Here is a 16,501-nt window from a genome sequence, read left to right on the forward strand (position 1 = left end):
TTGGAACCAAGACAAGACTTTACATCCAATCACATTAATGATGTTAACAAATAAATCAGACAATGCACTGGCAAGTTAGTGATATCCTTGCAGTTGTGGAGTTGACAGGTCTTGAAATAAAATCCAGAGTCGTCTTAGTCTGGTCTTGGGACTTATAGTGCAATGCTTACTATTTGTTTAATTGTTTGTTTGTTTGTTTGTTTGTTTGTTTGTTTGTTTGTTTTTGAAAATAACAAAAACGAGATTCTTAATTATGGAGATTGCATAAAATGTACATTCATTGTTAAAATTGTTAAACAACATTCTTGAAGTTTTTGTTTTGTTTTGAAAATAGCTAAATAATTATAAAATAGTTTATTTATCTTAAAACCTATTAAATTTTTGTTCAGCATTTACCTATTTTTTTATTTTTATTTATGCAAATAAAATAAAAAGTTAATTAAAGTGCAGGCCAGTCAAGTTCCCCCACACCAAACTCGCTCATCCATGTCTTTATGGACCGGCACTTTGTGCACTGGAGCGCAGTCATGTTGGGACAGGAAGTGGCCATTCCCAAACTGTTCCCACAAAGTTGGAAGCATGAAATTGTCCAAAATGTCTTAGTATGCTGAAGCGTTAAGAAGTCCTTTAACTGGAACTAAGTGGCCAAGCCCAACTCCTGAAAATAACCCCACAGCACCCCCCCCCCCCCCCCCCCCACACCAAACTTTACACTTGGCAAAATGCAATCACGTACTGTTCTCCTGGCAACCATCAAACCCAGACTCATCCATCCGATTGGCAAACAGAGAAGCATGATTGGTCACTCCAGAGAACACATCTCACAGCTCTAGAGTCCAGTGGCGGCTGCTTTACACCACTGCATCCCACGCTTTGCATTGCACTTGATAATGTAAGGCTTGGATGAGCTGCTCGGCCATGGAAACCTATTCCATGAAACACACTGATCTTGAGCTAATCTGAAGGCCACAGAAGTTTGGAGGTCTGTAGCTATTGACTCCCAATTGCTTCCACTTTGTTATAATACCATTAGCTGTTGACCATGGAATATTTAGTAGTGAGGAGATTTCACGAATGGACGAATACACAGGTGGCAACCTATCATGGCCCCACGCTTGAGTTCACTGAGCTCCTGAGAGCGACCCATTCTTTCACTAATGTGTGTAGAAGCGTCTGCAGGCCTAGTGCTTGATTTACACACCTGTGGCCATGAAGAGATTGAACACCTGAACTCAGTGATGTGGAGGAGTGTCCAAATACTTCTGGCAATACAGTGTGTACAAATATAAACCTTAAGACTATCTTAAAACTATTTATTCAGATACAAATATTTAATATTTAACCTGCACAGACAATAATGATCTTAATTTTATATTTAATTTTATGATGCTTTTTTTTTTAAAGCGTTAGTTGCAACAGCTTTAGTCGCAGTTGGTGTCTGGTTGCATGGGAAAGAGCCACTGTTACAACATTTCTTTTGTGCTTCATGGAAGAAGTCTGAAATATCATGAGGGTGGATAAATTACGACAGAAGCTTCTCAAAATTTTGAACAATCTATTTTGCAGAATTCCACAGCTTTTCCCCCAAAATCAGCACAAAAAATGCTGCAGATTCTTCATGGGTCATCTGGGTATTCCTTTCACAGAGAAAAATGTACAGTATATGTATAACGTATGCAATGTTGTACGACCAGTATGCTAGTATGCTATTCTGAACATCTCCTTTCTATTCTACAGCTCACACTCTTTTTTGTCACACTCTGCATGTTTTCACACCTCTCTCTCTCTCTCTCTCTCTCTCTCTCTCTCTCTCTCTCTCTCTCTCTCTCTCTCTCTCTCTCTCTCTCTCTCACACACACACACACACACACACACATACTCTGAGGTTCAGATGAATAATTCCTCTGCCACACATTGAAAGGACAGATAAAGAGGTGTATTTCTCTGTCCCCTGAGAGCAGGACAAGAAATAGAGAGAAAGAAAAGGACAGGTAGGGATACAGATGATCAAACAGAGGGAAAACACACTCTGACACTGTCTAACTGTCACAGAGAAGGAAGACAGGTAGTGCAGAAATGCTTCTGATGAACCACCGTAAATGTGTGTTTAGAGATCAGCACAACCTTGAGAGTAATTATCCTCAAATGAAACGTTCAAGGCCGTATCTCACACTCACACTTTGCATACCGATAATTAAAGCATTTACATAGTCGACGACAGAACGAGAGATTGAAAGGCTTGTTCCAAAACCTAGTGAGCTGCCTATGTAGACACCAGGTTGCCTTAAAGAGGAACTATTATGCTTTTCTTTAGTTTGTAATATTGCTGTTTGAGCATGAAAAAGCTCTGCAAACTTACAAAGTCCCTCCTGGGGCAGTTATTCTCTATATCAGTGTCAGTGTTTCTGAACTCCAATCAGAGCCCATTGTGCTTTTCAGAAGGAGGGGCTTCATAGAGACAGGAACTAAACAGAGCTTTACTGACAGACTGGAAGAGAGGAGCTGCAACAATGGAGAATATGTGAAAAATTAGGTGTTTTTAAACATTCAAGCATTAAAACCTATTCTAGCAGAGCCCAAAAACAACATCAAGACTTTGTAAAAGATCATAATAGGTCCTCTTTAAAATTTAATTGCAACTAGTTTCCCCAAGAAGGTCAGGTAAGTCCATGTTTTTGTGATTTTAATTCTGTCTAAATCAAACAAGTCTGAATTTTTTCTGAACAAAATAACAGAGCAAATGACCCTCTCTGAGGAATCTAATCCTGTTCGGATAGCAATGTCTGTGATTACGGTACATTGTTTTCACAAAGCTTCTCCTCATTTATTTTGACCTATTGAATATCTGTTGCATTGCTGCCTGGTGCAACTTCATTATGGATTTAGACCTTTTGCCAAATGTCTGGGTAAGAACAGCTGGCGGTTTATCTCTGATGGCATCTTATGGGGAATGAAAAGAGAATTAAATCTGATGTGGAGATTCTGATCACAAACGGCTCAGAACAGCCTGCAGTAGCATCATCATGAGCTTCACATTTAACAATGTTTTCTTTTTATATATAATGTATTTATATATGTTTTTATATGTCATTTTAAAAAATGAGTTTCGCTAGTTTAACGACGTGAAAAACGGTTGGTGCACCAGGCGCATGGTCCAAAAGGGTTGTACCTAGTCTCTTAACGCTTTCCCTGCCAGAGTTTTTTTTTTTAAAGTTGCCAGTCACCGCCAGGGTTTTTGACCATTTTCACCAAAATGTTATAGCCCATAGAATATTTAGTTTTATGGAAATCTGAGCACGCTATATATCAAAAGAAAGAGCTGACCCTCTCCTTTTAATCTGTTAGGCTGCATCCCCACTTTTGAAAAAATTGTAAGAAATGCATACTCGGACTAAAACAGATACAGTTCGTGAATCCTTTGCACTAAAAGCATAATTATGGTCTCATTTGAAAGCAGACACTTGGCAGTTTACTGTAATTTTTATCTTCAAAGTTTTGTAAAGTTATTAGAAATGTATTTGTATGAAATATCTTTATGAAAATAAATTGAAGCTGGCCTTGGAGCAATCTAGAAATGCACTACAGCTAAAGTCACAAGTCTGACCATATTATGTATTTCTTATCTGAAGATGATAAGTCTAAAACTCTGAATTTGATTCAATGTTTTACAAGATCGTGTCATGTGATTTTATTTTGAGATTTCTCTAAAATATCAACTGATGTTTATTGCCATGTCGTCTGAGCTTTCATTCAGTGTATTGCCTCTATTGTTTAGAGGTGCAAAAACTGTTTTATTCTAGCTTCTTTCATACCTTTTTTTATCAACACTTGAATATGGGTAAGTTTAATAAAATAAAAACAACATTTTGAACAAAGGCTGAGAATATCTTGTTTTTGTGAAAGACTGTTTCCAGATCAGATTCAGAGTGATGATCAAACACAGATGGAGTAGATCGAGTCCATCAACATCCCTAATGCTTCACAGTCCTGTATCTCGTTCCGGGTCCAGATTTTATTCACTAACATTAGGCAGTTTTGATTCATATGATGTTTAATGATGATGATCATGTTTTTTTTCTTATGCATATGATTACATACGATCGCTTGTTTTACTCCGTCTTACTCGTGAGTGTTTTAATCAGGAGATTAAGTAATCATTCAGAAGATGAATAGCACCCGTTAGCGTCTAATAGTGAAAACACAGAAACCCGGAAAATTAAGTTTTTGGCGGGGAAAGAGTTAATGGATGTGTTTTGGGCGTAACATGCACCAGTCAGAGCCTCATCTCCCTTTCCCTTTAAAAGCCAGTTGCACTCGCACCATGGCGGATTCGCTATTTACATGGTGAGTGGAAAGACTGAACGCTTCTCCAGAGACTTTTCCTTTTACTTTTAATATTTAAAAATGTTTGTTTTCTGTTCCTCAAAATAGCATTGCACCAACACTGCGCCTGAACACACCTGGTTTTTAGACCAGCACACCCATGGGCGACCAGATGCATTTGCTATTTAAACAATGTGGCGCTGGATGTGAAAAAGAAAATTGCATCGGGTTGAAACTAGCAAAAAACACTTGCGTCGTGCATTGCTCCGGGTGTAGGGCCCCATAATGTTACAAAAGATTTCTCACTCCCAAGGCGTCAAAAACCGAAGCATGGTCAAGTGCCTTCTGCGTCACAATAAAGACGCTAAAGGTGCCCCAAGGCGTCATGTTTCGACGCGCTGGGTGTTCCATTCATTTCAGTGAGAAACCTTTGGCGTCATACACAGACGCACTGGGTATTAGTAATGTTATCGTCATGGTGAAATTGTATTAGTTTATAATTTGGCCATTATGACATGTTGGAGTGTGTTTTTCAATTTAATCAGCAAGCATAATTTTATTTACATTTATTTTATTTACGCTATTTAGACATGCTTAACATGTAACCCAACCCCACCCCATCCCTAAACCTACCCATTTGTCTGAACATGATATAAAACACAGGATATAAAATACGACTCCATCCACGAGTTATTCAAAAAAGTTAAATAATCCAAGTTTTCCGAGGCTAAACGATTGATTTGTATGACGAAAATCCCCAAAAGCGATCAGCATCTCCATCCGCAGAAGATCATCAACAAACACAATCAAATTTCAAATATTGGCGCCGGTTACGTGAGATTTCATAGTGAAATTGCATTGGCTCTCGTATGTCTTGTGACCAATTGCGCCATTACATCAGCATTGATTGTAAAATGTCATTGGCTCTCCTGTGTCGTGACCGATTGCGTCATGCTCAGGAGTCTTTTGAATTATTTGAATGAGATATGAATGAGTTCGTTCACGGGGCAGCGGGATCATCATTTCAGCGATTAAAACATCAAGATCGACTCTGTTCTTCACATGAAGATATCGTATGACTTCAGAAGACTTGGAATGCAACATGAGTTAATACTTTTATACTGCTTTGGTCAGTTTTTGCAATAAATACCTGTGACTGTACATTTATTTGCCTGTTATGTGTTTTATATTGTTTAGATATGGGTAGGTTTAGGGTAGGAGTGGAGTTAGTTGCTCCAAAATATAAAAGTAGCCTTTAAATATTAATAAAATCATCAGCTTTTATAAACGCAAATAATTAAATGCGTCTGTTTATGACGCCAAAGGTTTATCATTGTAATGAATGGAGCACCCAGCGCGTCGCAAAATGACGCCCAGGGGCACCTTTAGCGTCTTAATTGTGACGCGGAAGGCACTTGACTATGCTTCGGATTTTGACGCCTTGGGAGTGAGAACGGGTTGACATATTAGACCGATTTCTGAAGGATCATGTGAATTTTCAGCTTTGCATCATTTTAAATTGTAATACTATTTTACAATATTACTGTTTTTAGAGGTTTTTTTATTAAATAAATGCATCCTTGTTGAGTACTTTCAAAACCATTAAGGTTGTGTAGTGGTTTAAATTAGACAATCCAAGAATGCAATGCGAGAAGCTTGTTGAAAACATCCATCTGAGATAAAAAAAAATAGACAAAGCAAGAGAAATGTTTATCATAAATTCAAATTTAGTAATGTATTTTGATGCAGTGTAGTGCTAATGTAGTGCTAATGCAGTGCATTCAAATCTGGTTTCTTTTGAGGATCCATTTTAGTTGCGATGCTGCTGTCTGTAGGCAGTAGTCAGCGAGGGAGCTCACTGGGTTTTGGAAAAGAGCCAGTGAGAGAGGTAAAGCAGTACTGAGTTTCAGGGACATTTTAATAGTTCCTCATTACACATTCAGAGCCATGCGTTGAGTTAGCAAAGGCCTCATTAACAGCTCAGCCTTACAGTTTGTTTGAGCCCTGCAGAGCGAAACTTTCCACCATACCAATTTTAATGCATTTAAATATTTCAGCATCATTTTGCAGCCTGTCACAATGATGTTCAATGTCAGATCTCAAACCTCTCCTGACAGTCCAGTTTCTTACAGAGTATCAACCTCTAATACCTCATTTGACGCTCTGATTTTTTACTACTTGTAATGATTCAAAATTGTCTGATACTAACATCCAATTTTTTAGAATGACATCTGCCGATGCAGATACGGATATTTTGGTGTTCTGCTTTTTATACCTTGTTAATAATTACACAATTTTGAAAGAAATGTGAATAACTTTTATTACTGATAAAGTTATTCTGTTATAAAGTTATACTAATGAACTTATATTAACTTAATTCTGAATATTAAATTAAGATTTCGAAACCTTTTGGATATTCTTAACACACATTAAAATTAACTGAATTCTAAAAAACACCTGTTTTGCTCACAATCACTAATTTCCCTCAATTAAAGGATCAGCAAGCGATTTCTGAGAAACACTGTTGAAAGTGGATGGAACCGAGCAGTGCAACACACACTTGTAATGAGTAGGGGCATGTCCACTTGAGGGGGGAGGAGTAAGCCAGTCATCAGTAGGGGGCGTGTCCACTTAAGGGGGGAGGAGTAAGCCAGTCATCAGTAGGGGGCGTGTCCACTTAAGGGGGGAGGAGTAAGGCAGTCATCAGTAGGGGGTGTGTCCATTTGAGGGGGGAGGAGTAAGCCAGTCATCAGTAGGGGGCGTGTCCACTTGAGAGGGGGAGGAGTAAGCCAGTCATCAGTAGGGGGCGTGTCCATTTGAGGTGGGAGGAGTAAGCCAGTCATCAGTAGGGGGCGTGTCCATTTGAGTGGGGAGGAGTAAGCCAGTCGTCAGTAGGGGGCGTGTCCATTTGAGAGAGGAGGAGTAAGCCAGTCATCAGTAGGGGGCGTGTCCACTTGAGAGGGGAGGAATAAGCCAGTCATCAGTAGGGGGCGTGTCCATTTGAGGTGGGAGGAGTAAGCCAGTCATCAGTAGGGGGCGTGTCCACTTGAGAGAGGAGGAGTAAGCAAGTCATCAGTAGGGGGTGTGTCCACTTGAGAGAGGAGGAGTAACGCCGCATTCACACGGGGCGTAGGCGTTAACGCTTGACGGAGGGCGTGGCTGAAGCTGGGTGCTGACGCGATCGTCATAGTGACAACAGCCAATCACATTAACTTGCCGCTTGGACCAAAACACAACACAAAAAAGCGCCTTTTTTGGTTGTATGTGCGAGTGCGATTGCCCGTGTAGTTGTTGTCAGCGCACTGCACAGGTGCACAAAGCTGTTAAGTACATTAAATCCTGAAAAAGCGCCGACAGCGGGAAGAATATCACGTAGTGGTCCAGGAGCTGCGTCTGGATTTTTAACGGCCTATGGTCTGGATGGTTCACGGAGCAGTAATGAACGCAATTGGCTAGCGTCTGCTGAGGATATTTGCATACGGCGATCTGATTGGATGACGCCTGCGCTGGCGCTTGAAAAGTTGAGAATTCTTCAACTTCTGCCGCTTGCAACGCGAGTGAAGCGCCGCGACGGAACCCACAATTCAGTTCGGCAACGGATGATGTCACCCATTCAAAGTAAATGGGAAGCGTTAACGCCTACGCCCCGTGTGAATGCGGCGTAAGCCAGTCATCAGTAGGGGGCGTGTCCACTTGAGAGGGGAGGAGTAAGCCAGTCAGCAATAGGGGGTGTGTCCACTCATGATGGGGGAGCAGAGAGAGCGAGCCAGTCAGCAGTAGGGGGTGTGTCCACTCATGATGGGGGAGCAGAGAGAGTGAGCCAGTCAGCAGTAGGGGGTGTGTCCACTCATGATGGGGGAGCAGAGAGAGTGAGCCAGTCAGCAGTAGGGGGTGTGTCCACTCATGATGGGGGAGCAGAGAGAGTGAGCCAGTCAGCAGTAGGGGGTGTGTCCACTCATGATGGGGGAGCAGAGAGAGTGAGCCAGTCAGCAGTAGGGGGTGTGTCCACTCATGATGGCAGAGGAGAGAGAGAGATTTGAAGAAAGACTGTAGAAAGAGAGATGGCTGAGAGACATTACAAAAGAGAAAAGAACAGAGGAATATCACTGGAAAAGAAGGGTTATGATCAGCACTAAAGAGACCTAACTGAAAGACTTGAAAATGGATGCTGAGGTTGTGTTGTTACTCCGCTCTGCGAGTAAAACTGGTTTTAGTGTGAGCACATACAGGCCCTTTAATAAACAGCATTAAAAAGCGATATTTGAATTGGATATGTGATATGTCTTTAGATGTAGGTAAATGTCCAGATACTGGATATGTATCTGATATAATACCATGTTTGTAAGTGGCTCGGAATTGATGCAAAAATAATAATAATTCTTGCATGGATTTTTGTGTTTGCACGTGTGCACCAAATTCCGATCTGTGTCAGCTGTGAGTAAAAAATCTGATTTATTTTTTTGTGCAAGTGAAAGCGCAGCCTAACTTGCGGTACTGCCTTATATGTACTTTTGTGTACCTTGTTCATTTGTGATCTTCACTTTATTTTCGCTAAGATTTCTTTTGCTTGCTTTTGCTATGATAAAGAGACATCCACGCTTGCATTGTTTGTTTGTGCATTTAGCAGTGAATGTTTGCTTGGGTTGAATTTAAATATCAACAGTGTTGCTCAGAAATTGCTTACTACACCTTTAAGTGGAAATGCATAAAGTGCAAAAGTATCTCTGTATTTGATCCAATTGTGCTTGTGTGAGTCTTCTTTGGTTGTTGAATGGTATCTAAAAAGTAAAGCATAACATATTAAAAGCATTGTACATTTTTGTACAATGGTAGACCACACACAGCCCTTTTGATTGATAATGGAAATCAGCCGATGTTTGATCACAAGGGATAAGAGCTTTTATCAGCTAATACTAGTTATTGGCCGATACATTGGTACATTCCTAAAATAAATGCACATTTTAATAAAGTGGCAGTGACATATGTCTTTGTGTAGGATGCACACATAGAGTAGAGGCAGTAATGGCCTGCACCCTTCAGAGTGCTCTCTTCAAGTGCTCAGCCTCTCAGAGTGATGCTCACGCTCACCCATAATCTGCATTCAAGTGCTGTGTAGGCTTTTGATCAGGCATTACAAATCCCCAGAGGTCCAGATCTTCAGGGTCTCTCAGATGAGGGGAATATTCTGGCCTTTAGGGACAAAAGGTCAAGTGGTGCAGTAAATCATCAAGAGCTTTTTAATGAGTCTGTGTGTGTATGTGTGATTGTGTGCACTTTTTATTAGCGCCATGAGAATGCAAGAACAATGGTGAGGATAGAGATATAACCAATGATTACACGTATGATTTTCTTTCTGTTGAACATAAGATTTGATCTGGTTGCTCTTTTCCCTGCATTACAAGCAAAACAGGGCATATGCTTTTAAGCTTTAAAAGGGACCACTTTTTATAGTTTTTATTCATATTTTGAAGTTTTTATATATGTATTTTTTGTCGCTTTTGTCATTTTTTTATTAGTTTTTATTTTTTATAAAAATGTTGTTTATGTTCAGTTTTACAATTAAACCTCATATGATAAAAAAGTCTGTGCTGAAATTGCGACTGATTTACTAAAGAATCCACAGTGATGTGTACAGAATACAAATAAATAACGCTCATCGGAGACATTGATGAAATAAATAAGCACATTCCTAGCATCAGGATCCTTTGGAAGGTAATGTTATTTGTAGTCCAGATATCCTGTATCACTCTTCTCGCCTCATCATCTCACTAACACGCCAGTGGGCGGAGCCAAAGCTGTGATGATGAAGTAGAAGATGATCTATTCCACAACCAGTCGTTCTCTGGGCTTGGTTGAAACAAAAGCTGTTTTTGGACTAACAATGAAGTTTGCAGTTATGGATGTTATTATAGTATGATGGCCATCTATAATGACCAATATGTCAAAAGCTCAAGGAAAATTTGATTTCTCAGTTCATGACCCCTTTAATCTTCTGCTTGTATGATAGACAGACATTTTCTCCCTCTGACAAATGAATTTTTAAAATGCAAGCAGTCCAAAATCTACTGAACTGAATAGGAATGATCCTGCAATGTAACTGTATGCATGTTCATGTGTCTCTCGCAGGGAGCTTCGTCGAGTTTGGTGGTAAAGTTCGCTGACACCGATAAAGAGAGGACCATACGCCGCATGCAACAGATGGTCGGCCAGTTTGGCATCTTCAACCCCACCGTGGCCCTGCCGTTCAGCACCTACAGCAGCACCTACAGTACTTACACACACGCGGTGAGCACACGCAATATGCATTGCAGAATGAAACGCAAGTTGTTCCGTGTACTTCTGAAGTCTAACAGCCTCAGATTAATGACCGCTGTCCTTGTCTGAAGACGTTTTTCGCTCTGCTGAATAATGCATTAACATAATTTCAATTCCCGACCCATGAATACTTGCAGAAAAACGCAAGAGTTCCAGAGCAATTTGAACTCTTGCTCCCATTGGACTCTTCGGAATATAAGTAACAGAAATCAAATGGATCCTGAGTGCCGTTTTACAGTTTATTTGCATTTTGAATATTTGGCTTTGATTATGAATGACACTTTTATAACCTGTGGTTTTGAGTTCATGTGTTTGCCTTAGAGCTGAGAGACTATAAGGTGATTTATAAAGATAAGCAACATGCACTTTTTTATTTGGCCATTCAGTTTCCCAAAGACAGTTTTGTCCTGTTACTTACGAGTATTAAGACTTTTAATAGCTTTTCTTATTTAAACTTTAGTAAACATGGCATTAGAATTGGTAAGTTCAGTTCATTTCAATGAATCAGTTCAAAACTCTGATTCAATGAATTGTTTGCAATAGTCAGTCAATCAAAAAAAAGTCTGCATATAGCCGTTTTAATGTACTTTGTACGATTATTTAGGTGCATAAATGAAAATGATTAAATATCACTCTTCCTTGTGGCGTTTAGTGATAAACAAGATTATTTTTAATGAGATTTTTGCTGTTTTACTTCTTCCGTTAATCATTTAAATCAACTTTGGCAGCCGCGGCTGTTTCATTGAAATGACGGTTCCTTTTAAGCCGTTTCAGAGAAAATACATAAACATCGAGATGTATATCAAATATTATCAAAAGGCTGAAAAATATTAAGATGATTTTTATTAGCTTCATCATCCTGGCCTAGTTCGGATGGAAAAGCCGAACTTGTCTTTGAGTAATTCATCTTTAGATGAATCCCAGTTCATTTACGGAATGGATAATGTATTCAAAGTGCATAGATTTCTGTGCATATTCATAAGCGTATTACTTGAAACGATAACGGCATTAGATACAGATTAAGCCTGTGATCTGATAGTGTGGAAGTTAGCCGCTATTTTAAATACTTTTTAGCTGGTGGAGTCTCACAGAAGTGGGAAGTTTGAGGATCCGTATCACGTGTCAGACTGAGCAGCGTGCTCTATATATAGCATATACCCTGCAGGCCTTCGGTTTTAATTACACTGCGCTGAAGTGTGTGCATATGTGTGTGTGACATTTCAAACTACAGCTTTGATTTTATAATCCATATGATCCTTCGCCACAACCGCGTGCGCCTCCTCGCCATGTTAGTAGCTTGCTGCTTATTATCCTGTCCGTGCGTGAACATACTGGGCTATCTGTGTGCAATTCCTTCTGTGACGTCTAAACATGGAGTCAACAGAAGGAAAACCCCCAGGTATCCCATCATCCACCTGTTCTGTGTCCCTGTACACAGTAAATACAACCACACATGTATGAACACACACAAATAACTAAGGCATATACTCTCGACTGCATGAACACAAACGCTTTTCGTTGCAACACAAAATTGTAGTAAAACACAAGTTTACATCGCATTCTCAGGAGGAGTACAGCAAGAATTCAGTGGTCGTTTTGCTATTATTTTTTATTATTTTATAAGACTAGTATTAGATTTTAGTTTGTGTTATTTTAATACTTAACAACCTAAACTAAATGAAAATGATCAATATTGTTATAATGTTACAGAAGATTCTATTTCTGTTCTGTAGGTTGGTTTTAGTTAACGACAATAAGACTGGAAGTCTTTTTCTATGGCCAGTTTTCTTTTTCAGAGCAACTTAACGTTAATTAAACTGACAATACTTGCTTGAACAGTAGCACATCTGGTTTAATGGCACAGATGTAGCATTCACGTGTGTTTGCAAGCATAGCATATGTCCATTCTACACACACGCACAGTACATTACAGACCACATACAGACACAAACCCAGTTCTTTCAGCTTGTAACCTGACTGATTTAAATTGCATGTGGATTATTTAAATGGGAATGAGTAGCACTTCAAACATTGCCTTAAATCGTGAAATCCTGCCCTAGGGGAAACAAACGAACACACACTGTCTCACACACACACTATGTGAAATAGACTATTCATTTTGGTCATAGTGTGATACGGCAGCACACAGGAAGTGTTGGGATTATACATCCTGCCAACAGCATTTGCATAATAGCATGAGAGCTTTTTAGGAAGATTTCCACACGGTCTGGAATAGTGGTTCTTTTTGTCAGCGGTTTGGGTTGAGTTGGTTAAAAAGTGTGCCGTGGTTTCAGAAGAGTTTCATAAGGATTGCCAACTCAGTGAAGGGTTCAAAAGAAGACAGAATAATATAGAATAGAGCAGATCCTCATAGAATTGAACAGAACCGTATAAAGCAGTCACAGAAAAGAGCCATATGCACCAGTGGCGTCTGAACTTAAACCTGGAGGGGACTATCCTGCAGAGTTTATCTCCAGCTTGCTTCAACACTCCTGTCTGGATGTTTGTAGTATGACTAATAAGACCTTAGCTGCATCCTAGTTCAGAGGCTGCATCCTTCGAAGGGCGCATTAGAAGGCTGATTGCATCGCCTCGGTGTGACGAAGGCCATCCCAATTCGAAGTCTCCTTGAAATGCATCCTTTGTTTTGGTGGCAAGAATGCAGCCTCTGAATTGGGACATAGCTCTTGATTAGCTGGTTCAGGTGATGTTTAGTTGAGGTCGGAGCTAAGCTCTGCAGGACAGTGATCTTCCAGCAGCACGATTGGACACCCTTGATATACATTTATCGCCCACTTTAATTAGATACACCTGTTCAACTGCAGGTTAATGTTAATATCTAATCAGTCAATCGCATGGCAGCAACTCAGTGCGTTTAGGCATGTAGAAATGGTGAAGATGATCTGCTGAAGCTTCAGAATGGGGAAGAAAGGTGATTTATATGACTTTCAATGTGGCATGGTTGCTGGTGCCAGACGGGCTGTATTCAGAAACTGCTGAGCTACTGGGCTCTCTAGGGTTTACAGAGAATGTTCAGAGAAAGGGAAAATATCCAGTGAGTGGCAGTTCTGGGGGTGAAAATGCCTTGTTAATGCCAGAAGTCAGCGGAGAATGGCCAGACTGGTTGGAAATGATAGAAAGGCAACAGTCACTCAAATAAGCACTCGTTACAACCGAGGTCTGCAGAAGAGCATCTCTGAACCCACACGCCTTGTAATGGTCTGGGTGTATGATACTTTAAGACTTGGGGTGTAAAGGTACACAGTTCAGTATGTACCTTGGTTTTGAGGTCACAATTCTTTACAAGTTCGAATATAGTTCAATATTACCCTTTTTCAAGAAATCCTGGAAAGATTTGAGAAGTAAAAAAAGAGGCTACTTCACCTTTCCAAGAGGAGATGGCGAGAGAAGCGGCTTGCCTTTCCATGACACACATTTTTCATCATTGGACTGTAGTGAGGCTTGAACACAAATCACCTCAATGCTAAATGATTTCGTCTCATAATAACAGCGGAAACAACTTAAAATATTCCATAATTTATGGTCATACAGATAAGAGTAAGACATCATTCAAAGCAGTTTTTATTTGAGTATTATGTATATGGGACCCTGGACCACGGTCAATCTCATAAATTAAGATTGATACATCGTCTGAAAGTTGAATAAATGGGCTTTTCATTGATGTATGCTTTGTTAGGATAGGACGTAACAGGATAGGATTTGGCTGAGATAGAACTATTTGAAAATCTGGAATCTCAAGGTGCAAAGAAATCTAAATATTTGAGAAAGTCCTCATTTAATAGGACTCATTAATAATACATGTTTATATATATATTTATGGTTGGAAATAAACTAAATATCTTTACAGAACATGATCTTTACTTAATATTCGAATGATTTTGGGCATAAAAGAAAAATCAATAATTTTGACCAATAAAATGTATTATTGGCTATTGCCACAAATATAACCGTGAGACTTATGACTTATGGTTTTGTGCTCCAGCGTCCAGGGTCACATATTGCAAGCTCTTGTGTGCTATCTGAACTCTTGTTCTGGATTGGTGCACAGATCGTCTCTTCTTCTTTTGCTCTTTTTCCTGTTGTGGCGGTTAGCAAACAGAGTTGCATTACCACCCATGCCCCCTTTTGGATGGAGAGTGGATCGCCTGTGACTGACTGTATTCATCGTCTGACTGTATGCACCGTACCGTGACGGATCGGGACAAATGCATGTACCGTTAAACTCCTATTTAAGACCCATGTTTGGGGTTTTCCAGAGCCTTGCATTCGTGGGGAGAATGACAGAGGCTAATATGCTGCACTATTCTGTTCTGCTCCATGCTTTTCTTAAAAACAAAATACAATTGCTAACGATAACCTGTGTCATGTGGATCATTTACAATGCATAATGTCCCTTCTATCATCTGAGAACAAGAAACTGAGGCTACAATTCACACAGCCTCACCAAAAATGGACAGTAGAAGACTGGAAAACTTTGGTCTGACGAGTCTCAATTTCTGCTGGGACATTCAGATGATGGGGTCATAATTTGGCATAAACAACATGAAAGCATCTTGCCTTATGTCAACAGTTTAGACACAAGGCTCATGTCATCTGAAACTGGTTTCTCAAATCGCCTCCAGTGTCACCAGATCTCAATCCAGTAGAGTACCTATGGGATGTGCTTGAATGGAAGATTCACATGGATGTGCGGCTGACAAATCTGCAGGAACTGTGTGATACGATCATTCACAATATGGACCAAATGTTTCCAGCACCTTGTAAGTTGTATCTCTGCTACGAAGATTTAAGGCAGTTCTGGAAGCAAAACAGGGTCCAACCCAGTACTAGCAAGGTGTACCTAATAAAGTGGCCGGTAAGTGTAGCATGGAAAACGGCAGAATGGAATGGAATGGAATGGAATGGAATGGAATGGAATGGAATGGAATAGAATAGAATAGAATAGAATAGAATAGAATAGAATAGAATAGAATAGAATAGAATAGAATAGAATAGAATAGAATAGAATAGAATAGAATAGAATAGAATAGAATATGATTCTGCAGCTTGACAGTCTCTATAGAAGGAATGATTAATTTAAACTTGTGGTACAGCTGGCTGGCTAACTGTAACAGCTTTGGTTTCTGCTCATTGCTAGAAATGGTAGGCTAGCCCTAAATATCAGCCTGTGGTTGTTTTTTCTTTTTCTTTCACGCTCAGAATGGATTGAGAATCTCACCTCAAAAAATCCCCACGTAAAACCTCTCAGAAATCCCCATGTAGAATTAACACAGGAGGCGTAACATCTTAATTTGCGCACTGAAAATTATGATCAGTGCATCCCACATCATAGTACAGTGCCAAAGTTTCCAGGATGTATGTGTGTATTCATGCATTATTTTTTAGCTATTGTTGCCTATAAAGTGTAGTTTGGAGTGATTCTATATTAACATTTTCTGTTATAAAAGTTGTATTTAATAGTGAAATTGGATCCTAAACTAAAGCTTGACCATGCTTTTTAACAGCAGTGCAAAATTAAAAATTTGTATTTAATATAAATATACAGTGGCAAGATAAAGTATATGAACCCCATGCAGACACTGTGAAAATGTGAATAATAACAAAACACTTATACAAAATGCATTTTATTTATTTTTATTTAGTGTTGTCCTGAATAAGATGTTTTACATAAAATATGGTTACATTTAGTCCACAAGACAAATAAATAGCTGAATTTATTAAAAAAATTGCCCCGTTCAAACGTTAACCTTGATTCTTAATACTGTGTGTCGTTCCCTGGCTGTTTTTTTTTTTTTTTTTTTTTTGTGATGGTTGTTCTTGAGTCCCTTGTTTGTCCTGAGCA

At 39.5% G+C, this 16,501-nt stretch overlaps 1 protein-coding gene across 2 annotated transcripts in view; it reads left to right on the forward strand.

Moving 5' to 3' along the window:
- The window catches only part of LOC137089269 (CUGBP Elav-like family member 5), a 229,676-nt gene that overhangs the window by 168,681 nt on the left and 44,494 nt on the right, over positions 1 to 16,501 (forward strand). For both annotated transcript variants that reach the window (XM_067452808.1, XM_067452809.1), the window contains exon 6: positions 10,450 to 10,608. In XM_067452808.1, the coding sequence (XP_067308909.1) occupies positions 10,450 to 10,608 (159 nt within the window). The remainder of the gene's footprint in view (positions 1 to 10,449; positions 10,609 to 16,501) is intronic.

This window comes from Pseudorasbora parva, chromosome 9 (assembly GCF_024679245.1).
Source record: "Pseudorasbora parva isolate DD20220531a chromosome 9, ASM2467924v1, whole genome shotgun sequence".
Classification (NCBI taxonomy): Eukaryota; Metazoa; Chordata; class Actinopteri; order Cypriniformes; family Gobionidae; genus Pseudorasbora; species Pseudorasbora parva.